This window comes from Leuresthes tenuis, unplaced genomic scaffold, assembly GCF_036924035.1.
Source record: "Leuresthes tenuis unplaced genomic scaffold, fLeuTen1.0.hap1 SCAF_17, whole genome shotgun sequence".
In the NCBI taxonomy this organism is placed as follows: Eukaryota; Metazoa; Chordata; class Actinopteri; order Atheriniformes; family Atherinopsidae; genus Leuresthes; species Leuresthes tenuis.
This window is the reverse complement of record NW_027325371.1, coordinates 13,079,748-13,107,416: the sequence shown is the minus strand read 5'-3', so window position 1 is coordinate 13,107,416 and position 27,669 is coordinate 13,079,748. Positions and strand designations below refer to the sequence as shown.

Genomic DNA, 27,669 nt, shown 5'->3' with positions numbered 1-27,669 from the left:
CTGGTAGGGCAGACGCAACCAACTGATCTTCTCTCTGCATCTAGAGTCAGTTTCATCTAAGTTTTTTTTTTTTGTTGTTATTTCTTTTTTTTGCTGAGTTGCATGCGTTAATGCAAGCGACACGACTGAGCGTCGTTCAAAATTACGAATTATTCCCGACACAGGCACAGCTTATCTGCCGCTCAGCCATTTGGCACACAGCGGCCGTCCAATGGTTGAGACCTGACAGAGCTCCGTAAAAGCTGTTGGGACATTTTCATTTCACTCCCAGTAAAACGCGCATCCTTTTTTTTAAAAAACTTAAGTGGCTAATTTAACTCAAATTACTACTATCGCTATTAGGAGCCTAAAACTGCTCACACACCAGTCACGCCTACTCCCTAAAGTCGCCACTGGAGGGCAGCAGATAGCCTTATATCCGGAATTTTGGACGTTCGCAGTAATTTGTTTAACTGCACTGTATTTTTCTTTCCGATATCATATTTTGGCTTCGTGTTATTTATTTTTTTTTCACTTTTAAAGTTATTTTGTAGACGTATGCCTATTTCAGTGGTTGTGGTATTATTTCCATAAATCTAAAATCAAATCAATGGACGGTTCATAGTAGTATACATATTTTTTTTTCAAAATTATAGTCTTTATTGGAATATATTCCAAAGCAGTTAGTCATCTCATGACTAAACAAAAATAGCCATTTATCTTAAAAAAAAAAAAAAAGTCCCAATATTCCAAAATGCACTGAACAGTTTTTAACAAAATATACATTGCAGTTACTCAGACCTCGCAGCCAATAATTGTCTTGTTAATAAATAAGACTTGTGAACAAAACCTTTTTACAAGTAATATTTTAGACTTACCCAGTTTGCTTGCTTATAACACACCCAATTTCCGAACAAATCATGAAGACCCGTGCCACAAATGTAACAAGTCATTGCAGTGCATCGTCTCATATCGACAACCCCCAAAGCAAAACAAAAAGAAAGCAAAACACGATGAGCAGAAACAGAAACAATAGTAATACAACAATAATAATAATAATAATGACAGATTTTTTTTTCCTTTTTCTTTTTTATAAAGCAACACTGATAAAAGTAGATATCATAAAGGACCAACTATCAACAATGAAATATACAGGTTACATTCCTTCAGGGTTTCAGAGTAGTGAGCCGATGTCATGAGGACGTTTAACTGAGCTAAAGGGAGAAAAACAGACAAAAGCACACTCTTGTCTACTAGAGAAGTTACAGTTTTCAGCCTTGAAACATTGGTTAGTGATCTGAGATCCAGGCACGGGACTCAAATGTTCAGGGAGAACACATGGATCTTTTACATATAAGCTGTGTGTGAAGAGTTTGGAGTATTGTTCACAAGTAGTCACATGCTAGCATTATTCCTCGAGTCCAGTCATAATCGGACACTAACTTCATCTAACTTGCGTAGTGAGGAGCCTCCTAATGTTGGGAGTCACAAAGAGCTCACGTCAGTGGTTTTGTAAGTGTTGCAGTGAGATTAAAGGAAACTTGCGTGAAAAGCCTCCACTTGATCAAACATTCAGAGCTTGTCCATAGGCAGCATGTTCAGTTCTTAAAGGAAAGAAAAGTTTTACTTATGGCCGTATGAAGCATGAGGTCAAGCCCAGAATGTAGTGAACCTGACATGTCTGTGGTTAGTGCCAAAACAGTTCAGCTGCAGTCACTGCAGACCTGACAGCAGCAAAGGGAGGCAAAGGTGCAGTGGTCTTGGATCCTAAAAAGTTGTGGATTCTAATGAAAAAAAAGTTTTAAAAAGAACAAAAATAAATCAGACTGAGATACAGTGTGTGAGAAAAAGGTGGAGATGAGTTTGTAGGTGTAAGCCCCATTTCAAGTGTCCACCCCCCTGTAGAAGTGAAAGTTGCCTAAAGGGGGGATGGATTTGTCCGCTCAGAGGTGCCTGGCGCCCTCACGAGCTGATTCAGTGCAATGAAAAGGGGGACCGGGACTTTTAGCTTCTTCTGTGGTTCCATTTCTCTCTGCATTCCTCAACAGTCCAGCCACAAACTTCCAGAAATCCTTTCAATAATATCCGAACGCGCGTTCATGATTCAGTCTCGGCACATTGCTCCAACAGTCCGTAACTTCTGTGTCCTCGCAGTTTTCATCCAAAAACGTCCGCACGGCAGAGTCCCCTCCATTTAAAAGAAGCTGGTGACAGCTATGTACAGATAGGGCGCAGTGTTGTTTATTAGCATGTACGATCACGGTTGGTTGACTGGGGGGCGCGGCTCTCCGTGGACTCTCAAGCGGTATAGACAGGTGTATTCTGGGTGACCCCAATTAGACAGCACCCGCACCTCGATGATTTGGAAGGCCTTGTCGTTCTTCTCCTGAAAGATAAGACGGGAAATATTCAACAAATGCTGGCAGACACTTACGTGACCTCTAGCTCTAATGGGGTTAGAAAGTGCCTCTAAAGTTACCTGAACAGGGAAGATTTGCAGTGACTCCCCATCTTCCTCATATGTGTAGCGCCCCAGCAGCTTTCCTTCTTCTTGGTATTCATCATCTAGACCCTAAACAAAACAAGCCGTTACACACCGGGGCTTGAATTTCAACAACTTTGTCATATGTTTTATGTTGGGATTTCTTACAAAGACGGTGAAGTTTTGTGGGGCACTGGTGATGTTTCCAGTCGGGGACAGGGCCTTGGGGATGTGCTCCACACAGAAGGATGTGGGCAGGATTCTCAGGGACAGCCTGATCACCAGATATCCCTGAGAGCCTTTAAATGCCCAGCAGTTACCGGGATACACATCAGGCTGTTGGAGGAGAAGTGAAGGAGATCATTTTTGGAGCAGAAGCAAAGATTTCAAGACTCACAGTACTGAATGAGAGCCACATTAGCAGTAGCTCTCCCTACTATCTTGTGATTTTAGATAAAAAATTCTTTCCTCTATGTAGCCAATGGTGAAACTCACCTGGATGACAACACGAGGCGACTGGGAGAAGTACCAGAGTGGCAGACCAAACAGACTCATGAGGGCTGTCTTGGTCTCGTACGTTTCAGAGCAGCGGGTGCTGAGGATGCTGCCACCTGAACACACAAACAGGGCAACGAAACACATCATTTATTTATATGACAACCATTTCTACACAACTCTTCCAGTTCCTCAACAGTCATCTGGCGACACCGACTATGAGATACTTCTACATTAGGATATTACTGGTTTAACTAATTATGCGATAAATCATAACCTTGGTTCACAGGAATTAATCAGAACAATACACTAACAATGGCGATGCGTGAAGATATGAACCCTAATCCCTCTAATCCCCGCAGTACCGTTTCTATCATATTATCTTAACACCACAAGACTATTTTTGGCTGCTTTTGTTGATGGCTACTATAGACAGAAGATATGGGGGGAGCCAAAGAAATCTGACTGAAACTGTAGCATAACTATCAGATGATGAGCTCGTTGACAATATAACAACCAGAAGATTCTTATACACATCTGTGCTTTAAAGCCAACATCAGATAACAGTCCACAGACAGCAGCCACACACTTGACAATGACGGGAGAACTTTTAAAGTAAATACCTTGGTGTCCTCGAGCCTGCTAATACCTTATTACCGTTATTGCGTAACGTATACGTTACGGAGTTATGGAACAGCTAACCTGCTAATCTCTTTAAACCACTATTGGGTTAACTACTGACCTGCATAAAGGCTCAGGATGGACAGGCTTCCTTCTTACCTCCAGACTCCAGGGCGTAGTCCACTTGGCCTGTTCGATCCTGGGAGTACAGCTTCAGAGCATTCTGGACAATCAACTTCACTTGCTGGGTGGCAGAAAAATTCAGTTTAGTGCTCCAAAATATGTCAAATATGTCATTTTATATCATAAAAGTGCTCAACATGGAAACCCCCCATAATTATAATATTGACAGTATGAAGTGAATTCATTACCTCTTCTGTCAGTCCCTCAGCAGCAGAAGTGTGCTGGACAGTCCCAGCTATCGTCTGAGCAATACTCTGTGCTTGGGACTCGGCTTCACCCAGTGTCTGGGCCCGGCTGAGCTCCAGTTGCAGCGATATATTTTTCAGGATGCTCAGCTCCAGTGAGGCCAGAGCCGCCTGCAGGTCAGGCGTGCTCACATAGCGCTGGGAGAGCCATTGGATCAGAGACTCAGGCACCTCACCCTGTTGCTCTTCTGACCCGCCACTGCCGAAGAACAGAGCCTGCAACTCTTTCCGCAACTGCGTGGACACCTGTACTGATATCTGAGAGGGAAAAGATGGAAATATAATGGATTAAACATGCTACAGACACTTGATGTCAAGAGAATCTTTTCTAATTTTTGAATAAGCATCACAGTGATAGCAGACAAAAAGCTTGTTACTTACAGTTTCCTGCAGCGTGCCCAACTGCTCACACTTGCCCTTGCATCCAACAACTCCCTGCAGGTCCTGGCTGATTCTACTCAGCTCTGCCTCTAGCCTCTGCACCTCTGCTATCAAAGCATAGTGGTCCTCCTGGTTCACACCCACACTGACAGAGTGACAGAAACTACACGTGAGCTGCCATAGCGCTGAAGAACAGTCCCACAGAACGCAGGTAGCTCATTAAACAAAGTTAAGATAAATCAGTTCATTTGTAGAGCTGAAGGTTCACATATTTCTCTTGGCTTCTGTACCTGACAGGAGCCGTGTCTGCTGCTGACGTGACCTCTTTCTCCCTTTCCTCCTTTTCATGCTCATGCTGCTGCTGCTTCTGTTGCACCTTCTATAACACACACAAAGAAGGCTGATTGAAAGATCTGATAGACTGAATACAGTTTGTCACACTCGTACATTTGCATGTTTTCTCAGTGGAAATGCACTGAACCTGTCATACACACCTCAGTTTTTGCTGCCAAAGCACTGAGCAGCAGTTCTAAATCAGCCAGACGTGTTGCCTGACTCTCTTGTTGCTGTTTCTGTTCTTCTGTACTCTGCAAAAAAAGGAAATTCCATTTCCTTGGTAAAATGTCCCTCTTAGTCAGCACAGTCAGGAGCCTGCGTTTGTCCACATCCACCTACCTGTGCGCTGCGTATGCTCTCTTGTTCCAGCTCTCCTCGCAGCACCCCGAGTCGCTGCTCCAGCAGGGAGGACACCCACACTCCCAGGCTCTCCCTGTCAGTCTGACTGTGGAGCTGCTCCCTCAGGGTGCTGTAGAGACCCAAAATGTCCCCGTGACGCTGGTCCTGCTTCTGGTCACCCTGCTGGACTCGCTCCCATAGCAGAGCTAGCTGGTGCTCGACACGTTCCAGACGCTCCAAGTCCACACTAGAGACTGCCACAGGGGGAAGGATCGGCTGAGGAGGGGAAAAGTGAAATTGATATGGATAAAATGTTCAAATCTAAAGCATAGCTCTGATCCCAGCCATGTTTGAACTTAAGGATAAACATTTAGTTTTTTTCTTTGAAACAACACTCAATGCGCTATCAATGCTTCAGTGCTACTAACCGTTTCCTGGGAGACTTGGACGGCTGGAGTCGGCTCCACTGGAGCCTCTGGTGCGGGGACAGAGGCTGGAACAGCCACCAAGTTAGACAAAAAGGTGAAGGGAGATGCAGGACGCCACTCAGTTAGGTTTATGGCTGGGAGGTAGGCGAGCAGGGTAGTAGTGGACGGACCCCACAGCCATAAAGCTGCACACAAATGACACACTGAGGTTAACCTAAATCAAGCGCTGGCAGTTCACTCATAAATAACTCAAAAACTTAAACAACACATTTCAGATTCATTGACAACCATAGATACAAAATAGTCTACACTGTGAGCAATGACTGAGGTAGACAAAATTACTTTCAATGTCAAGATGTAGCAGCTAAAACATGTTTTGGATTTAAAATATTTCCCTTCACGAGTCTTCATATAGAATAAACACACAACTTATTTTCTTTTCCACCACTAAAGCAGGACTATGAGCAGGTCTGAACTACAGTGAAGCCCTTAAGAGGCTGACCTGAATCTGCGACTGCATTTGCAGCAGACTCTGGGGATGTGTGCTGGTTAAAACATTGCTGCCATATCATGAGTGCTCACGACATTAGATGGGTTACATCTGTGATGGGAATTCTCACAAACTCACCGAGGAGCAGTAAAAAGGGCAAAAGGAGCAACAGGAGCCTCCAGAGTTTGGGAAGGCATCTGAAACACAGAAACACACACTGGTATGATCAAAGTACGCGTTGCTTCAAAAAGTCAAAGAACTCCATGAACCAAAAACTGTTTAACAAAATGAAAAAATAGCAAAAGATATTAAGCTATGCATTCTCAGACATGTTTGTGGCTGCCAAATGATTGCACTGTGCAGTCTCTCCCACCTCATGAAGGAAGCTATTCAACAGCCTCATTTTCCAAAATGGTGAAGAAGTAGACGTTAAAAACAATGTTATAAGAGTGATGAGGAAGAACTAGAACAAGTGAACCTGGACAGCGGAACAATGAGTTGAAACTCACTGCAAAGCTCCATCTTTACATTGTTACAGCTGATATGATTTATCGTTATTCACATATCTACTAGACCTAGACTCTTACTGTGTCAGAAAGAAGACGTTGAGGAGCGACATGAGAGACACCAGATGGTACCATCCTCTAGCAAGAAACCAAAGCAGCGCCTTGCCTGCTTTCACTGGGCCAACAGAGGAAAAACACACACACACAGAGAACGAGTGAACAATCAGACCAAGGAAGTACTGCCGAGGGGGTGCATATTTCGAAAAGCATGAGAAAAAACAGTGGCACCCACCTGGAGCCGACAGGAGCATCCAGAAGAATGAGAGCAGCCTCTGTGCTCCTGTACTAACCCCAGAGCCCAAAGCTTTTCCCACTCTGACCACACCGTAACCTGGCTGCAGGAGGCAGTAACCTGAAACGCAAAGTGAAAGAGAAGGAAAATCACATTTCTTTTCTTTTTAAGAGTTATATATTCATGTTGGTTGAGTCACAAATGTACACAGAGGTAAACATGAAAGCAAAGGTGCATTTTCAAAGTGTAATCGGCATTAAGAGTCACGGAGTGTTGGTTAACCTGCATAAGCTAGGACGCCGCACAGTGCCCCCACCAGGCGCTGTGACCTGGAGGACTGTGTGAGGAGGACGGTGTGTGTCTCAGAGTACTGCTTCCCTTTACAGTCATCACCTGTGTGTGCCAAAATGATGGAAGGCCGGCAAGCAGAGTGCAAAATAAAAAGGATGAGTGAGTGAAATTACATATATTGCAATAACAAAAAAGTTATAAAATTAATGCTGCAAATTATTAAACCAAACAAAGCTAAAATCAACAAAGTGATCATGTGTATAGGGGAACAAATACAGGTCACTAGCATGCATAGTGCAAGTTCTGTAATTACACGCCATGCAAAGCTTGATGGAAAAAAACAACCTCACCCTGTTGCATTTTGCTACTTTTCTCTTTATCAAACGGCTCATTTAAACGTGGCACTAGTTAGTCTGAAAAGTCGACTTAAAATCCAAAAAAGCTCATTACTTCAAGAGCCACACTGACTTCTACTTGCGTCATATTTGCTTTTATTCCAAATGTATCATTGAGAAGGCACTTGAGCGCGCATCACTTCCGTTACACCTCCGATGTGGATTCCATTTTCACTGTGAAAGTCCAGTGGCTGTTTTTAAAGTCTGATAGTGCTTATTATCTAATGAAGCACGGTTAGTTTTAGTGTTGAACTAGAAGCCTGAACTAGATTTGGGGTACAGCTTAAGCTAAAAGAAGCATCTGCTGGTCAACAGGCTGCTGACTAGTTCAAGCAGTTCACACAACCTCTGCCCACTGATTCTGACTCAGGTCATGCATATCATTGACTTTGTCATTCACAGCTACTCATGAGAAAGCATGTTGTGTGTGTGTGTGTGTGTGCGCTTACAAAGGGAACCATTAAGCTTAAGATGTGATGTATCTTCAGTCACCAGATCCTTCACATTCATGCTTCCACAGAAACTTGAGTGAGCTGCAACATATAAAACAGATTCATTTACATAACAAGACACGACGCATGAAAACATGGAGGTGGATGATGAGAAAAGGAAGGCATAGGATGAGTTTGAGAAAATCCACATGCTATCAGTGCGATGGCAGAGGAAATCCAAGCCTCGTGAAGAGAATGAGAATAGAGATGCATGAGAACAGTGAAGAGAACACACAATGGCACCTGCTGGACCCAAGAATAAAAAAAGATGTAGTGAAACCTCAGCGGCTGCGGAAAGAATCAGCTGGAAGCACTGTGTCAAATTATTGGTGCGACTGAAACATTTAATCTACTGAGTGCACATTTGAGGAGCTGGAAACTGCAGAGTAATCAAGAGGTGGGAGTCGAGGAGTCTTGTTTGTTCTGCTTGAACAGTCATTTAAGTACACATAACCTCCCATAACCTTATGAAAGATATCAACTGATGTTACAGTAGTTTTGGTTCTTAATCTGGTTTCTAGTATGCTTCCTCCTTCCGAAAGAGAAAAGAAAAGCAGTGAAAGTCATAGCTGGGTGGAGTCAGAGACAAATGAAAAGATTCCTCAGAGGCACTCCCATTTAAAAAAAAAAAAAAGGAAGTCTGCATCTTAATCCCAATATAAAGCTTTTTTTCTCAATTAAGAAAACAGTAAGAGCTCAAACAAGAGAGAAGATTAGTTATTGGAATAGAGGCCGCAGACGTGTCGGTGTCTGTGACCTTTAACCTTTCCCCCTGTACTAACAGTAGGTACCTTGTCCTTCATAGCAATTAGCCCTGTTGCCCATCATCTTGTGAAGAGTAGTCTGCTTAAACAACCATAGTTTGGACAGACTGGAGGACGCCACTTGTCTCATCGAATCAGAAAAGGATGCAAAGACACCTGGTGACACATTGGTCCATAAACTCACAGTTAGTTCAAATATAAACTGGTTTCATGGCTAGAGGCAAAAGGCTACGGATGATAACAGGATGAGGAAGTGCAGTCCGTGACGGAGAAAATCCACAAACAACTCTTGAGAGAGGAAAAATGTGAAGCTATCGAAAGTCAGATAACAGGAAAAATGGCTAAACAAAAACAAACAAACAAAAAAAAAAAAGGTTCAAATTTGTAGCACTAATCTCTGAGGGCTCACCCCTCAATAAGAGTCTCCCTCTGAAGTGAGTCACTATAAAATCAGAAGTTGAGAAGAGGCAATAAAAGGCTAAAAGATTAACAAAGACTGTCATTGTGTACCTTTTCCTGTTGGGCTCTTGGCCCTTGAACCCAACCAGACCACACTGCTGAAGAGAAGAGTGACTAAGGACACTATGGGGGCCAGGGCTTGTTTGCTGTAGCGCACACACGTGTTAGATACTGACATCAGGACACCTGGAAAGACACACCACTAACAATTACCTTCTTGTTAACACAACTTGGGTCAAACTCATCCTCAACCTTCCGGCTGAAAAAGTTGACCATTTGGTTGGGGAAATGTGAGAAGAAGAAGAAAAAACAAACAACAACTGTATTTCAGGCCAACTCGAGTTTCTCACCGGTTCTGTTCTTCCGACTCCTGTCTCTGGTGTATATACTGGTGAAAGGTGAAGATGAGGAAGAGAGGGCGTCGGTGGAGAATTCTGCAGCTTGAGATGATGACGACCGAGTGATATAGGAGTCCGTCGTCTGGGGGTGTAAAGAGCAGTCTTGGCAGATGTAGCCATTAGCGAGCGAGCTGTGGGACTTTGACGTGCTGGCATCGCCGTTTAGACTCGATGAGCTGTGGCTGTGCCCTGAGAGAGGACAGCATGCGCACATATTAAAGTTACTCATTTACAAACTCAAGAGGAAATGGTTAAACTTTTGAATTTTTAATGGAACAACATTAATAAATGTGTGTGCTGTTGCTTTGCTTGGAAGGAATACGCCACTGCAGCAACACAGTAAACATTTACAGTGGAGAATTTAGTTCACAACTGTATCATTTCCTTTGTGTTTCGTTTGTGTTTAATCAAATATGTTTAATTCGGCTGAACAGTATTTTACCAGAGCAATGCCTCATGTTCTTCTGCAAATCAGTAGCTTCATTTAATCTTCAAATAGATTCCACTCTTGAGTAATGATTCTTCCCAGTTATCAAAAACCAGCAGATGAGCAGGATTTGAGACTGAATTACAAATATGGCATCAACGAAAATGAATAACATAAAGAAAGTCAGAGTATGTTTAACTAGCTTTGCTATGGAGACTCAATATAGAAAAAAATCTAATAAAAATCTCTGTTTTTCAACCGACCCCAGTGTCCATCCACAGCAGTGCTGCTGGTGGTGGTGGTGGTAGTGGTGGTGGTGCGCTGTCTCAGGTGGGACTTGTCGTGAGTGGAAGTGAGCTGAGAGACATCAGACGCTGTGTTGCTTTCCTGAATTTTGCTGCTGTTGTCAGTTGGGGTGTTGACTGCTGAGAAGGACAGGGTTTTCCTTGGCGTGGCGACTTGACTCAGGGATAAAGACAGAGAGCTGGAAGTGGACTGCTGCTTTCTGCTGCGTACCGTCCTGGGACAATAAAGATACCACACGGAGCTTCAAGGTTTGCTGCACGCACACGAGTATGACAGAGATGTGTTCTGGGACATGGCTAAACATGTCTTACTACACCAGAGGAGTAGTTACAGCTACTGTACATCTATCCAACTCGAGATACATGGCGACTCTAGCTGGCTTTGTGTCCAATAATATTCAGCACATATGAGGAGGATTATCACTAGTTGTACTCTGCATGAATATCACACCCAAACAATGCAAAGATTTGATTAAAAAAAAACTCCAAAAACGGTTAGCTTTTTTAATATGAAAACATTTCCAACATCTCGATTCGATGGTGCATTAAGCAGCAAAAACACGGGAGAGACAGACAGTTCCAGATGTTTCCAGCGGCCGATTGTCAGCATGGTCTATAAAAGCCACAAAAACAGATCTAAATGCCACCCAAAACAGCATTTTATCTCAAGTACTACATGAATATCATGTTGAGTGGAAGAAGGCTGAGCTCTCCTACACACTCATCTTCATGATTCTACAGTTATTAATGGATGTATTCAGGCCAGTAGTAGTTTTCCATTAAAAATGGATAAAAAAAAATAAAAAACAAACACAAGAGGAAAGCTTTGTGCTTCTACCTCTGTTTAAACTTATTAACTGTGTTCCTCTTCTTACCTCCTGGATAAACCTGTTGACACTGATGCAGCCACTAGAAATATCTCACAAGTAGACAATTCCCAAATACCCAAGTTGTAGATTTTGTTAAGGCCTACAGGTCGACATAATCCGACAGTCATGAAGGGATAAAAACTGAAGCATCCCGAGTCTCTGACAAGCCAACTGGTTAGAGTCAAAGTATTCACAGCCGGACTTACCGCGTCTCTCTTCTGGTGCTGGCGTAGCTGCTGCTGTGGTTCTGGGAGAAGTCAGCCAGGCTCTCGCTGCTGTATTGATCGGCACCACTCTGAAGACGCAGGCTCCGTCGTGACATCCTGGGCGACTCGTACACCGGAGCAATCTGGTGCTCCTTCTCAAACTCTAATGCAGCAGTGGAGTAGCTGGAACTGAGTTAAAAGGAAAGAAGAACAGAGAGAGTGGGGAATTTAGAAACTTTAGAAAGAAAGGACAATGACACAGGGCACTTTATGACACTTCAGAGAGAATGCTTTTCTCATATCTGCTGCAATGAAAACCATTTAGAAACCAACGTGCCTTGAATTAAGCTTCAAATCAATACTAAAAGCAATATTCGAGCCGCACTGGAGCTGGTGTTTGTGCCTCTTCAGAGATGCATCTCTATCTTGGATGGACACAAACAGAGCTCTTTGATAGAGCTGTGACACAGTTGTTTCCTGCAATGGGCAGAGCTCTTGCCAGGAAATGACTCATTCAGGAGTGCCAGAGAGAAAACATGACAAAAGAACAGGCACAGCGTGTCTCTAAAGGTAAAATTATACCAAGTAAACATCCCAAAGCAGGAAAAGAAAAAAAAACTCCAATGATTGCAGTCTAAAACCAACGGTGGAAACACACCATGAGTGTTCCTTGCCATGCTTTATTGTGACTCACAGGGCCACACCCACTTGGCTGAGTAGGCACTCAGTCAAGGCCAACATTCAGACATGACTAACAGGGCGACATCTGCAAATTTCTCAAAGCTGGTATTTTGGGTACTTTTGCGTTCATGAAAAAAAACATAAAAATATCACAGGCGGCATAAAAATCGATTTCTATTGTACTGTATTAGGATTTGTTCCTAATACCAGGGAGATTGAACTGAGCCAGTCACCAGATAACAGAGAGTACACTTCCTGTTACACACTTGAAAAGGGACCTTCACTGTTTACACAGCAGCTGTTCACATTATGGCACAGGCACACAGCCCCTGTTAGTGGTCTTGTACACTATTGGCCAAGAATAACACATGGTAATTGGTCTCAGGACAAACTGTAGCAAGCTAACTGAGCAGTATGTTAATGCACTTGTGCACTGACAGTATATCCATTGTGCATGTTGCCATCTCGTCCTCCCTCTGACTCTAAAACCTGAGGATTACACTCTCCCAGTGAGAGCCAATTATGTGCTTTCATCCTGAGTCTGTCTGCTGCCTACTGAACCAACTGGCTTCTCTCTTAAACCACGACGAGAACAGTACCTCTTCCCATGGGCTGGTCTAAAAAAATGTACCCTCTACTGCTAAGCATTTAGCAAGAGGTGCTAATATAAACAAAATGCTAATCTGTTTTCAAACTCTAACATGATTCCAAAAAGGTCAAATGCTGTATGCTGTGAAAACTTCTAAATGATTAGCATCCTGAGCCAAAATAGCTGTGCCAATAGATTCACAACTGTGTAAATAAACTCATAGCAGGACACAACGGCTCTGGATTCCTTGGAAAAGTCGCCAACTTTCTGAGGCGTGAAAGCATTATTGGAGGGCTTGGCAGGGTGTGTGACAAAGGAAACAAGCATGTCTGACTATGTAGCCTGCAGCTACAGACAAACACTGATACAACCTTCTGCTCTACCTGGCAATTCATGGGAAAAAGACAGTTTTCATTTCATCAGCACATCAAGCAATCCTCCACTTGGATTTATCAAATGAAAGCTTGCATACTTTCAACTGATTAAATCTGTTACAATCTCAGTTTAAAATCTCTCTTCACTAGGACTGGGGATCCTCTCCCAGGCAGCTCCCACGGCCCGCATCGGCGCTATAAATAGAAATGGACACAGTCCTCTCAGAGACGAGATGAAGACACAGATCAAGAGACGAATGTATAATACCGAGAAAGAAGTCACTTCCATCCTGACTCGCAGCTTCCTGGAATATCTCCTTACATAACACCAAAGCTTTGGTTTTCTTCCCATAATCTGTGGGCACAGCCAAACTTTCTTATTGCATTTCACTCCTTTTCGTGTTCCAAGTACTTAATAAGACTTAATAATATGTGGCTCAAGTAACGACCATGCAGTGTGCTGCCGATTGTTGGTGGTAATCGATTTATAATGCATGTCGCGACACTATCACAATACATGATAGAGGAGATATAGCTAATTGATTCGGTCCATGGAGAACTCGTGCTACCTAAACTAACTCCCACTGAAGTAAGTCACATTACTTTCAGGTGTGCATGAATACTGGATCTTTCAGAGAGCCCTCAGATTAATTTGTCTAAATCACTGAGACAGTGGCTGCCAGTGTGGTGAAAGCACCAAAATGTCTCTTTACCAGCTCATAAAGATCACGTGCCCTCGAGAAAGCAAGAAGCCCAATTCTTCACAGCAGTGGAGTGTTCATAGTAGCTTCCATTACAGCTGGAGAAAAACATGTCTGTCACCATTTGTTTGAGATGCATCTAAAGAAACCCAGAAGGCAAATTCCATTGGCGTCAAAAGAGTAACTCATTCTACACGGCTTTAGGTGAGTTGCCCTGTGGGGACGGACCTGCCAGCACCCATATACAACCTACTTTACATGGTGTATGCAAACATTTTTCTGCCACACCGACACACTGAAATATATTCTGCTTACGCAAAGCTTTAAAACTGCTCAAAACTCAAGTAAGCCCTCCCTCAATAAGTCTTTGTCGTCGATTATAAATGGCATCCTAAAGAAAAACGAGAGTTGATAAGGCCTACAAGGAAGCTCAGGGTTGTGAGTCTGTCGCATCGGGCCTAATTAGTAACACACTGCGCTCACAAACTCTGGCTACCATTTGTGAGACAAGCACACGCATATTTTTACATTATAGGAACCATGTGGGTTGTAAATCTCAGTGTCAAAATCACAAGTGTGGTTTTAAAAGCTTCATCAAAAGCTTGCCAGAAAGCCTTTCACCTCTAAAGCAAAACTATAGACACGAGGGGGATCTTATTCCAAATGAAACTTTGTGATTGTGCAGAAACTCCCACAGTTTTTTTAGCCGTTGCAGGCTGCATGGCATCATTCAGAGAGATAATGTCCTCGCATTTTAAAAGAATTATCTGCATGCAATAAAACTTTGCAGATGTAGATAGCTTCAAAGAGTCAGTAATTGGATTTTTAATTCCATTTGTGACATACTATGGGAATTTTACAGAGTCCACAAAAATCTTCATAGGTCAAATCTGTGCCAACATCAAAGCGTTTCAGAGGTGAGATGTTGTCATTTGACTGCAGCACTCAAACACTATGGGCCAATGATGCGTGTGCGGAAATGGTCAGTTTGCTCTCTGACATTCAGCGTTTGGAAAAAACTGAATCGTTTTTCTGTGATAAAAATACATCAGAGCACAAACACCGACTTCCTTCCTGTTTCCCTGTTGTGTTACTGAGTGGTGAAAGTCTTCTCCCCTGAAGTGAGGCCTATATTTACCAGAGGCCGGGAACAGTGAATTTGGACCAAGTAGAAAGTCTTCAAATTTCTATCCAACCAACTCTGGTTGGGGAGGAGTTGGCTCTGTGATAAGGCTCCTTCCTGCCAGACTCACTCTCCCTCCCACAGACAACTCTTCTATCTGTGGCGTCCTTCGCTCACCACGCTGAAGCACCACTGTGTGCCGTTACATGTTGTTGTGGTTGCTATGGAGATCACACTAAACATCCCCCTGGCATCAGAAAGAAAGATCAGTCGTGAGGCTGGACATGAGACAGTTTAGAGTTCTCTTTTAAACTCAACAACAGCTTCGAGTCACAGATACAGATGTGTGACACAGAAACAACAAAGGCAAACTCTCCAAAATCCAGATGCTGTCATTTGAGTGGCACTTGGCCAGTAGTGCATGTCCTGAAGCCCACTCAGAGCACATGTGAAAATAACTGTGACAGCAGGGTGAACAACAGCTGCATCCCTGAACTTACAGGCATGACTCTAAAATGATCAAATGTCTGTTATGAACACTCTCCCACAATTGTGTTATATTTTTGTATTCAATTTAACAGAGATAGCAAATATTTGCCCTGACTTTTCCGCAAATGTATCTGTTTATCGCAGTTTTCTTACTGTTCACATACTTTAAGGAAGATGACCTGATCAGTCGGGCAGTTTTTTAGTTTCATGGTTCATCCATAAATCAATGAATAAAAACACTAACCAGCAGCACCAACCGCACTGACCCACTTCCACTATCATAAAATATGAAGGCTCCACATGAGTCAGTGCTCAGCACACACACCCATTTTCTGTGGTACCAGGGTGTAATAAGCCTGTTTCTCTGGAGCTGGTGTAGCTACATTTTTTTTTTTTTAAACCACAAGAATATCAAAACTAAATTTCCACTGATAGGCTGATGAGCAACAGCCTGCCATGCAGCTGCCAGTCACTATCAGCGGCACTGCTCCCATACATTTTATATTCTTATTCATTTTCTTAACACACTATTCCGATTCAATTAAAAATTGGATTTCTTTTAAAATGATTTTTCTGTGTTCAGTCCCTCCCTCTTCTGCAAATGTTCCACTGTGGGACCAGGAAAAGATTATCCACACGCTGGGAAAAAGGAAACGTCTGACGTCCAAAGCTACACTACCTGTAGATCTGTGACCTTTAATATTTTCAACAAGACAAATATTGATCAAAATACAGAATATTTATCATTCACCCTGCCTTTTATCTACCAACAAGCAGGCAGTGAGGCAGAAACAGCTTGCAGTCTCTCCAGACCGCTTAAGGTGAGAGAAGAGTAGAAATGTCCAAATTCACTCATGAAAGCCTTTTATCTGTTCATTTCCTTTGCTGCATTTAATTTGAATCAACTGAATTAACACAATGCTGGTGGTCCATGCTGCAGTGCTCTCTCTCTGTATGAAGGGAGGGGGCTTCCTCTTCCTTTCGGGCTATTCAGTGGCACAGAACTTGTCGCTGCTCTTTTGAGTTGTGACAACAGATGGACCAACCGTTTCTGTCACCTGACTCCGTCTGTCTCCACACTGCTCTGTTGTACTCAGCGTCGGCCTCACAGAAACAATCTGAACACATTCAGCTGCCGCTTTCAACAAGTAGCAAGAAATACTGCAGAGCTGTCCTTTGGAATTTAAGCTAAGAAGAGAAGCTGTAGCTTCATTAGTTTAGCAGATTCATCAGCGTCTCAGCTTCAGCAGACACAGGTGAAACCCCCCCCACACAAATCTCTCAGCTAGCTAGTCACAAAGCATAAACTATAAGTCTAATCCTGGGATCAGGGCTACGGTTGTAACAGCAAGGTTCATTAATAGCTCCTCAACTGACTGCAATCAAAGTAACACGATTAGCTTGTCCCAGCCTCTCAGTCTACCTGGCACATTCCAGTGAAGGTGTCTAACAAGCTTTTGTACAGTCATCTTACTTTACCTCAGACCACAGGCACACCGCATAGGACTTGTTCAAAACATGCCCCCGGTGTGCTGTAAAGGTGGCCTGCAACATTGAATAGTTATCAACTCCAGATTCTCGCACCGGCTATTCTAGGCCTCAACAGAAAGACAAAAGGCCAGTTCCCACAGTGCAGCAGCACCCCACCGATTCCAATGACGTCAGAGCGGCAGACTAATAAAAACTAGGATCTCACTGCTACAACTGTCCAATAATGCAAAACTAAAGTCACTTAAAAGAGACTGTCGTCCTATTTTGTTCGGTTGGATGGGAAAGGACACACAGCATTGCACATGTATACCTGATGTCTGCACTTTTCTACAAGACATGGCAGTAAACCTAATGGGGTCGTTGTCGAGGCTCGATCTTTTACGAGACACCTTCATACCTTCCCCTAAGAGAAGGGGAGGCATCTGCTCCTAAAAGGAAAGCAATCACTCTTCCTTTCCCAAAAGACAGAAAGTGAACGTCGCACAAGGTGATATTTCACTTCCCTGCCTACACACCCAAATGCTTCTCTCTGGTCCGATAATTGCCATCTTTACCAGTGACAGCCCTGAAGACAGCAACATTCCTCCACATGCACAAACCTTTCTGGTGAGGTTGTGACCACACCTAGAGCATAAATTGTGATGAGAGGTAACTCATGAAAGGAATGCATGGAGGTCAAGCGTGATTGGAGAGACTGGAGTCTGAGAAACTGAGTGCAAATTCAACACTAAATCCAAAAAAGAGAAAAGTTCCCTTCTAATCTGTGCAAGGTTTCCCAGTTCCCCACAGAGCATACAAGCACACAGCCCAACTGAATCGTGAGGCTGACTCATCAAAACCACAAGATATTTATAGAGAAAAAAAATTTTCTAAAGAAAACTCCTAAAGTTAAAAAACAACATGCACTTTCCATTTTAAATCTAAAACCAATAATCTTTAGAATCATGACTCTAAATCACATGAGAGAAAAAAAAAGGCTCAACCATAAAACAAAATACGCTGGGTTTATTATGCATAATAGCTCTGTCTATAAGCACAAAACAAGCACACAAGCAGAAATTAATGTAATGACCTCAGGCATAGTATGGTAGCACAGAAATGTTTAAATATATTACAGTGATGTCGCATTATTACATTACACCATTACACTAGCATTAGGATTGAGCTCATGCCAATTTTAAAGAAAAATTAGACAAGCGCAAGTGGAAACTACACTAAAAAAAAAAAACCTCTTAAAATCGTTTAAAATGTTGACACAGGAGCTCAAGTCAATTGTCCATGTTTTGCCCGGAGTCGCAAATGACATGCAACATGTCACTGAAATGCCATGACCTGAATGTCTGATGCTGCAGCGGCGCAGCGCAGCGCAGCGCAGCGCAGCGCTGAGGTCTCACCTGAGAGAGTAAGTATAGCCGGTGTTCTCTGGAGCACACTGTGGAGGCGTGTATGTGTGCAGCTGAGAAAAATCCATGGTCATTCTTCTTTGCTTAGACTGAAAGAATTAGGATGCAATGCAAAGGACTCCTTTAGTCACAGCTGATATGTTAGGAGGAGGATATTAAGGTTAAACTTCAACACACACACACACACACACCAACAAAAATCCATGCACTGATTTGTTCAGTCTGCCTCTTGCAGGTAAATTGTTCTGTAAATGAGCTCAAGTTCTGCCACGTTTAACTGCACTTTAATAACAGATTGAGAACCCAATAAAAAAAATTGCACAGCACTGACAAATTCCCTGCTTCTTCCCCAAGTCAGTTATTCCACTCCTAAGCAGCCCTCACTCTAACATAACACACCACCACCAAGTGCTACGCCGTATCACCCTGTTGGAGAGCCCAGGGCAGGCAGAAGCTAATGAGAGCTGCTGGACATTCCTTTTCCTCTGGAACACAACAATGTTACTGTTGGTGAGAGTTGGCCAACCTCTTCCTGCATGCTGGCCCGTGTTGACAGAGGCTACGGACCACCAGTGAAGCCGCAAAGAATGACGGGCCTCTTCTCTTCTGGTCAGAAAACGGGCCTCAGCTGACAGGAAAGGCTGGTAGAGACAGGGCAGCGGGAATAGCGATCCTCTTTCTGTTCGTATTAAGCAGACTAACCACAGGGACAGCTCGTCCCTACAGTGGCTGCTTGAGTAAGCTTGGTATTATGAAACCCAGTAAAACGGCAGAGGGGTGGGGCGGATTCTAAAGCAATAGGCGGGAAGCAGCTGGTATGAGTTGAGCTGGACTGAAACCTGCTTTCTGCAAACAGGCTGCGCAAATACTGCGTTTCACTCACAGCTGTCAACCTCCCAGTGAGCCTCATTAAACCTAATGCACTCAATTATGAAAATCTCGCAATAAACTGTTTTTATTCCAAAACTTTTAAAAGGAGGTGTTGATTAAAGTTTATGGGCATTGTAGAGGATGCAGTTGCAGGCGTAGCAGTTCAGGCTTTGGTTTCTAATATACATATATATTTTACACCCATTTAAATTAATGATAATAAGCAGTACGGACAAAAACACCTCAAACTTCTATTCAGCTGCTCAAACCAAGATGAAAAACAGAGCAAAGCGAATGGGTTTTGCTCAAACCTGCTACCAAATCTCAACACATAATCTTAATCAAATCCGAAATCAAGTCTCCAAGCCGAAAAGAAGGATAAAGGGAAACAAATACCCAAAAGCTAAGGGAACGACTTGAATTCGGCCAGGATTATCTTCGTCCACATGTCAACCGGTGCAGTGAATCATGGTGCAAGCACTGAATGTGGACCGAGTTCAAACATCAACCTCCTGCAGGGCAATGGCATGACTAAAACTATGAGCTTGTCCATGAAGAGACAGGCTGAACAATAACAGATCGCTGAAGCCGAGAAGGCTCTCCTGCAGTTTCACTCACATCACACGTCTATCTTTGCTGCCTCCTTTACGCAAACCACCTGCGACGAAACAGCTGAGTCCTCAGACTGAGTTCCAGTCGGTCGCCGTTCAAATAAAAACAAAACGTATTTGCCTTCATCACAACTCCAGACTGTCCGGCCTAATAACACGTAAGCCCCGTTACATTCTCATGTTGCCCACAGCTAAATTTAGAGCTACATGTATTTAGACAGCGCCGTCACTCACACCGACTTCAGGCTTGAGCAACGTCCCCTATCCTCCCCCTTTCTCCCCCCTATCCCCCCCTTATCCTTATAGTACACGTTCATTTGACGCATCTCAATAAAAACGCGTCCAGCCTGCGCAAAACTGAAACGTGACACATTTAATGGAGGGATATCCATTGGATTATTAAAATTCCACTGAATCAGGCCTGAGATCGCGTTCGCTGTCAAAACAGTTGTCGGTAAAGGAGAGCAGCAAGGACAAAACAACTCCAAATAAAATACAAACACACGCTCGAAGCTGAGCACCGGAGCCACTACAGGGTGTTATTCATAGCAGAGGGTCGACTTGCCCGCGTGGTTTGCGTCCATGAGTGTTATTATTCCTTTAAAATCGGAATCCAAATAAGGAACAAGGTCCACGCATTACAATCCGGCGAGATACGCCAACTTCTGCCAGCATTCCGCCGCGCGGATCCCCGGTTGCAACAATCAGAGGAGCCACAGATCCGGCGCCTTTGTTTTCCTTTTTAAATGGAAAGACAGTAAAGTTTGCGGGTAGCTACTGACTGTCACTGCGACTGCACAACAAGCAGATTTCCAAAATGGCTTCCCAGGCGTAACAAAGCCAGAAGGATCTCTCCCGAGCTGATCCTCCCACTCTCAGGCCCTCTATTGTCGGCATGGTTTAAATCTATTGGAGGACGGCAGCGCTGCATCCACTGTAGGGAAGCCGCGGACCCGCGCGCTCACAGGACTCACGCTGTGGTTAAAGTTCATGTTGGACCCCGGAGGGGGGCTCCAGTTAAACTGGGAGTCAATGAATGAGTACTAGCAAAACATCTTACTAACAAAAAATCAATAGCTAGATATTTAAAAAAATGTTGGCAGGTCAGTGCTATATTATGTAATAGTAATTATAATTTAGTCGTTGCACGTGATGTAAATTAAATAAAATATTTTATTAACTCCAAAGGATAATTTGAATCTTGATTAGAATCTTGCAGCATTTAGAAATATCTACATATTATCATTCAACGTAAGTAGACACTGTGTGGTCTCCTGATGCTGCGGAACTGGAGAAACCTCTGACTGAACACACTGCTGTTTCATCTCTGAAACTACAGCATTGGAAACATCCTTAAACACAAAGCTGCTAGTTATTCTTTAGACGTAGGTGAGAAGAAAAGTTGCTGTTCCAACATCGTTGTTGTGTTGCTAACGTTAAACCTTTTAAAACCTTCTCAACCTCTTAAAAGTTACACTATTACACACATGCAACGTGAAGCAAGTTGTTACAGTGTTATTACTCTTTTTTCACTTGTTGCAGTCACACTGTAGCACAAGATGCTTCATTTAGGGGTCAGTGTAGTGCATGATAATGCAGCTTTTATTGTAAATGACTTGGAATTCAGAGTGAGGTCTTTTAAGGACAGAAAACCAGACTTTGATGTTCTGTCTTTGCAGCTTTGAATTTCTTTGATACCACAGTCATGCTCACAAATAACACAAAACATGCCCCTGCTGAAGCACACAGGGAAAGTAAAGATAGAAAATATGAGATAAAAAAGCAGGTCTTCCTCATGCCATCAAATTATCTCTGTAAGGTCAGGGAGTGTTTAAAGAACATCTGAGCGTATCCTGGCGTGTCAGTTACAGAGATGTTGGCAAAAGATTCTATGAGTCCACAGAGATGTGAGGCGGGAATCTCTGTGGATTGGGCTTCCTTCCAAAAGCTGCTATCAGAGCCAATCAGATTGGGAGTCAGGAGGCCAGGAGTCAGAACGCCTCAGACTCTTTGTCGTGTTATTTGGGCTCTTAGTAAGCAGTGTTTGTGGGGCTCTCTGCTGCCATGCCGTGGAAGGCTGTGACTGTGGAGGAGAGCTGTTGCCACGTGAAGACCCGTGACTGCTGTGCAAGAATTATAACGTAGGTGGCAAGTGTCAAAGTAGCTTTCATGTCAATACAAGTGCAGGTTTTCCCAGAAGAACACTGCCTCAGTGTTGCACACTTTCCCTGCCAGTGCATTTAACATCACAGCCAACTGGTTTAAACAACCCAGCAGATCATATTGGCATGCCGAGAGGAAAATATCATGGAAACATGTAATGTAAATATGTGGAACATTTTAAACCCATTTGAATACATAATAACGTGGTGCTTTATGATTTCCAAAGACAGCCGATAAACCCGGTCCAATCACACTGCAAAAATCAAACAAACAATCTCCTTTACAGTCAAATCCAGATCAAAATAATCACACTGCTAAGAACCTCATTACCTCTTAATTTGGCCCGCGACAAACAAATACTTTGTTGTCCGAACAAGCAAAGAGTTCCAATTTCCACCTTTGCAAGTGGAACTGGTTGCCAAACAAAGGTGTTTCTGGTCAAGCTGGGTTAGATCATTCAAAATCACCTAAAGTCACGAGTCAGGTCCCGCGGTTCAACGACCCTCAGTAAGGCTTCACAAATTCCTCTGGAAGAGCAGGAGAGGAGGGCAGAGGAGGGCAGAGGAGGGGGCTATGCGCAAGTCACAGCTGACAAAAGTAGGAAAGCTCTAATTACAAAAAGAAACACAATAATTACAATAGTTTAGCAGACATTTTTATCCACAGCAGCTTACAGCTGATGGACACATTGGTGCAGAGTGAGATTCATGACTTTGTCAAAGGGTTCTCCAACTTATCGACTGGGGAAGCTGAGGATTGAACCAGCAACCACCGATTGACGGACAACAACTCAACCTCCTTAAGTAAAAGGGGATGAAGTGTAACTGAGCACTGAGTCTGTATCCTTCACTCAACTCGTGAGTGTGTAATTGGGCGTGAGTTCAGCGCCATCTGCTGGACACCAAAGCCATCTTTAAAACTTCTCCACAAGCGGACTTTGGACCAGATTTCAGAGTGACCTTAAATACAGCATGAGTCTCTCTGCCAAAGAGTAAACAGCAGGGCAGTTCAAATCCTGTCTCAGCTAAGATAAATCCTCCACTGGCTGCTCTTCCTCAAGCCAGTCACCGATCATGGCACAACCACGGGTCTGGGAAGCATCTCCGGAACATTAAAAACAAAATTAGACACCTGAAGATGCGGTTTTAAAACAAACGCGGAAGTGTCCTGGAGTGAATCCCAACGGTTCACGTGGACGCTCTGGCTTTCCGAAGAAATGCCACCATAAACATGGTGTGTCAAAGACAGGGTAATAAACACTTTTCATACGGCTGGAGGAAGAATAATGTTAATGCAGTGGAAAACGGCACACAGTCAGCATCATGGGAAGAAAATCATTAGTTTAGCTTGTTACTGGACTGGTTGGGGGGATTAAAAAGAAAAAAAAAGAAAACCCGCAACGAGTCTCTCTCTGTGGGTTCCTACTTAACATTCAGAGGTGTTTCTCAAAACTCACAAGAAGCCAAGCGAGATACAACGTGTTCCTACATTATACTACACCAACGAACAGACCAATAAAGACACTGTTATATGAAATAAAAACAGGCTTCTGTAAGTTAGCCTGAGCCTCTCATGACAGCTCAGGACGCCACGCATGAATTAAACCGACACAATTAGCAATGCAGAAATTAAACTACTCACATGTAGACTGTGTCTGCTGAGTACCGAGGGTAAGGACCGATAGCACAGCAAGGTTTTGTTCAGCGAACACTTGTAGCCTTCATTGCTCGGTTGAGGACACTGGTCTAACGTTCGCCTTTCCCGCACATGATCATACTTTCCGTTGCGAAATGTACGTCACACGACTAGTCCTTTTATGGTAAAAATGACCTTATATGGAATCAGCGCAGACTCGATGAAGCGGCGACTCCCTGTACTGCCCTATGCTCCTGATATAAAACAACGCCACACAGTGGCGATTTGGGGAAAACCAAAAAACGCCTTAATTCCACTCTAAATTAGAGACTTGTGAAGTTGTTCCGTTAGTTGCTTGATGAGTCCGGTGAGTGAGCTAAAACAAACTAAACAATGTAACATACTAATATCCTGGACAAATATTATTACAACTAAATAAAAATTTTCTACATTAAAAACAGGATTTAAAAAATAAATAGAAACTTATTTTCATTTAAGAGGTTTTGTTTTGTGCAACCTGATTTGATACGCACATTAAAATTAGCTCTTGACTGGTTTCATATAGAACGTTATTGATTTTTAGAGTTTATCTAAAGAAAATTGAACTTGTCCTGGGAGACATTAACTGTGCTCAAAGGATTGTTCTCCAAAATAAAAGCATTTTGCTTACAAATTGTTTTATCTGGAGAAATTTAAAATGGTCAATTAATGAAGTTTGGCATTGTTGATAGATCATTTAAAGAAAATAACATAAAATATGACTATTTTTGCACTGAAAAAATCATTCTTCTTCATTTGCACTGATTGAATAGGCTCTTTTGTCATTTTTCCCTTAACTTCAGTTAACTTATATTTTCTGCTTGAATTAAACACAGTATATGTCTACAGTTGGCTGCGTGGTTTTCAGTGATTTGTTTTAGGCTGCCAGACTGTGTTGAACCCCACAGTGATTTGAAACCCCCGTTCAAATACCAAGAACTACCCACACTATAGACAAAACCTGAAAAACTGGACTCTTTTTACGACTGAAATGTCTGTGATGCAATCCCATTGTTCCTGAAATCACATGACCGCACAATGTGAATAGGAAGATGACAGAGCCTGTGCACAGTTGACTTCTGTTTCTGTGTTCGCTCAGTGTTTGGTCTACAAACAAAAATCATGAAAATCGTAATATTTGTAATGTGTATATGCCATCTTCTTCCTGTGAAGCCTGAAGACACAGATCGCTGTAAGTAAACTGAACACTCCAATAACGTATTTTCCTTCGACACGATAGAATTTGTATTGTGTTGGTGTCTGTTGGCTTGTAGCTCTAGTCTATAGCCTGTTTTCTTTTCATCAGACTCCTACTGTGAGAGCTGTTTAACAGCAGCAAGAGGTATGTTGGAATCGTCTGTCTTATGTCCAAGTACCACAGGTTTGTCCTATGACTTTATATTTTCTTTAAGCATAGACAGCAGTTAACATTGTATGTGTTTTGCCTGTCAGAGATGGATAAAGCCATGAAGGAAGTCCCAGCTGGGAGAAGACAGACAGTTGTAGAAAAGCTCCTCAGGGGACAGTTATGTGACAAACTTCTGACTTACAACCATCGTCATGTTCCGAAGGAGAAAATGAAATCCTCTTGTAAACACTTGTTTGGTAAGACCTGAACGAAATATCAATGGATTTACAAGGGATGGTATTTGTTATAGTCTAATCAATAACTTACTCACAAATCACCCATTCAGATTCTCACCATGATCAGTTCCTTGCTGCTTTGGTGAACGAAGAGCCGAAGAATCTGGAGATAACCCTGTGTTATGAGCAGTCCCATGCATGTGTTGGGGTCAAACGCCAGGCTTTTGAGGTAAGCTTTGGATATAGTGGCTGCTGTGAGACATGGAAAACATCAATTTTAAAGTACAGTAACTAGACTAAACCCTTCTTATCATTGTACTTTTGACAGGATTCCAAAACCACTTTCACTAAAACTGACATTGATGCTTTACTTCGGGACAACAAGGAAAATGTGCGCATTGCTCAGCCTATAACTGCAGGCTCATCTGCACACAAGAAAGATGAGCTGTGAAACTGGAACAGCCTTTTGCTTGCTGCAGTGTACTGTTTACTACTGGGTATTTGTATGCCATCATAATAAAGGAAATGATAAAAGATTTAATCTACTATCCAGGGTTGAACGTTCTTATCTGAATTACATGGGTCTTTGTGAAGGAAAACTTGTGAGCTTGAAGGTTTTCTTGTCGGATTTGATCATTTGATACAAGTTTCAGGAAAGCAGAAAGATCTCAGAACCAGAAACATCCACCGAAAGCTCAACACAGAGCACAGAATGCGACACTCTGAGTTTCATTCTGCTCAACAGGGCATATGTCACCACTCAAAATGCTCCCTACGCATACACCACCAACAAGGACACTCTTTATTTAAAACCTATGAAAATAGAAGCCCGTTTATCTTTACAGCCTTCACAGAAACAGATAAATGACCTGTGCTTTTTTCTAAGTGACCCAAAGTTTGTGTGACATTTATTCCAAAAGAGCAAAGTTCCTCCACGTTCCCACATACTGAGCAAAATGAAGGCGTATAAACTGATATCTTCATTCATTTAGTCATGCATCTTTGTCAGGACATTTATATAATATCAGTCAAAAGAGCTTCTGCTTCAATTGAAAATGACTTATTAAAATACTCTGATATGTGCTGTGTCATACGTAAATGGTATATGCAAACATTTTCTGTTGGCCACATGTTTTTTTTCTATAAAAATGCTACAATGCAACAATAATAGCAAAACAGTAAAGATCAAACTATTTTGTTCCATTTAAAAATAAATCCAAAAGTATACATTATAATGCAGGACATATGGATACCAATACTGTAAGTAGATATATTGTAAATAAACACAACTAAAATCAATGGACTTTTGATGAATTTGGGACTTAGAGACACATGTCTGTGGATCTAACCAGTGTTAACTCATTCCGGAACAAATATCTTAAAGCTTACCACAAGATATTGGAGAGACGAATTGGCAACAAAGCTACAGAATTTTTCTGTGCCAAAATAACATCCTAATATACACTGGACTGCTCGCTCATCTCTTGTGGTCCCAGCATCAGCATCTTGATAAGCAGTTTGGCTTACGAGGTTCTAAAAATTCAACCAGAGCTCAACAGGAAATAAGAGAATGCTGCAGACTGTAAACTTTTCTATCAATAGTCTGAATAGTAATCATCACTGAACATATGGGACTTATAAGCTGCATCACAGTGGGGAAAAACCTAAAACACTGAGGCAAAGAAAGACAATCTGCAGCATTTGACATATATATAATATTCACATCATATATGCTGTGCTTAAAATCAGTTTCAAACGCTCCAACATGTTTGAACTTTTTCTTTAACCCAATAAAGTTACTTTGGTTTCAGTGATAATCAAATAGCTCATATGTCTAGCAAAACTTTACATATTTAAGTACATATTTACATATTACATATTTATCAAAATGAAGTCAGGCTTTGGGAAATAAATCATTATAAAAGTGCTATTCTTATCTGCACATCGATCATCGTGTTATAATGCCAAACAAAGATGAAATATGAATGTTACAACAATCCAGGCTCAATCTGGCACTTTTTATGGTAATTATTGTAGTGATATGTTGGGCTGATGAATTACCTGGTTAAACTGCCCGAGTGTAGATGATGAGGATGATGGTGAAAATGCCTAAATTAACTTGAGAAGATGATCATACAACTGTGCATAGGCCTTAAAGATGCCACAATATCATTATAGCAGCCAACAAATACACCACTGTATGTACATATCAGTGAAAAACCATGGTTATGTTTATGTTTATGCATTTCGCAGACGCTTTTATCCAAAGCGACTTGCAAATGAGGACATAAGGTGAGGCGATGAATGTGATCATTTTAATTGAGATTGAGGTTAGTGTTCAAAAAAGATTTTGTTCCATTTGTCTCATCTCCACATCCTTTCTGTTCCTGTGGCTTACTTGCAGCCTTATTCAAAAATCGTAGTGAAGGAATGAATAACAAACCGCTGACGAGGGAATCTTCCAAGCAGGGAATGTGAGCAGGTCGCGTGCATCATATTGGAACGTGGCCCGCCCGCGTGCTGCTGTTACTAGG

At 42.5% G+C, this 27,669-nt stretch overlaps 1 protein-coding gene across 6 annotated transcripts; it reads right to left on the bottom strand.

Annotated features, from left to right (window-relative positions):
- Nucleotides 1-616: 616 nt before the first annotated feature.
- Nucleotides 617-23,626, bottom strand: sun1b (Sad1 and UNC84 domain containing 1b). Of its 6 annotated transcripts, none has more exons than XM_072369785.1 (23): nucleotides 20,220-20,603; nucleotides 18,225-18,322; nucleotides 11,383-11,571; nucleotides 10,266-10,522; nucleotides 9,528-9,764; nucleotides 9,229-9,363; nucleotides 8,746-8,874; nucleotides 7,913-7,996; nucleotides 7,060-7,170; nucleotides 6,778-6,897; nucleotides 6,567-6,660; nucleotides 6,118-6,176; nucleotides 5,490-5,674; nucleotides 5,062-5,337; nucleotides 4,881-4,973; nucleotides 4,677-4,765; nucleotides 4,387-4,531; nucleotides 3,949-4,263; nucleotides 3,737-3,821; nucleotides 2,957-3,072; nucleotides 2,630-2,797; nucleotides 2,459-2,551; nucleotides 617-2,365 (listed from the first exon to the last, which is right to left on the bottom strand). In XM_072369785.1, exons 2-23 carry the CDS (start codon nucleotides 18,305-18,307, stop codon nucleotides 2,237-2,239), a joined length of 3,192 nt encoding a protein of 1,063 aa, XP_072225886.1. In that variant the 5' UTR covers nucleotides 18,308-18,322; nucleotides 20,220-20,603; the 3' UTR covers nucleotides 617-2,236. The 6 variants fall into 6 exon arrangements, with proteins under 6 accessions (XP_072225886.1, XP_072225885.1, XP_072225887.1 ...); XM_072369784.1 differs by having other exon boundaries at nucleotides 20,280-20,603; XM_072369786.1 differs by lacking the exon at nucleotides 20,220-20,603 and adding an exon at nucleotides 19,722-19,970.
- Nucleotides 23,627-27,669: the final 4,043 nt, after the last annotated feature.

What these genes read in the sequence shown, in the direction of transcription:
- sun1b (XM_072369783.1), bottom strand. An exon ending in GCCCTTTTTACTGCTCCTCG is followed by an intron (nt 5,675 to 6,117) that starts GTGAGTTTGTGA and finishes ATTTGTGTGCAG; the next exon opens with CTTTATGGCTGTGGGGTCCG. An exon ending in CTTTGGCAGCAAAAACTGAG is followed by an intron (nt 4,766 to 4,880) that starts GTGTGTATGACA and finishes TGTGTGTTATAG; the next exon opens with AAGGTGCAACAGAAGCAGCA.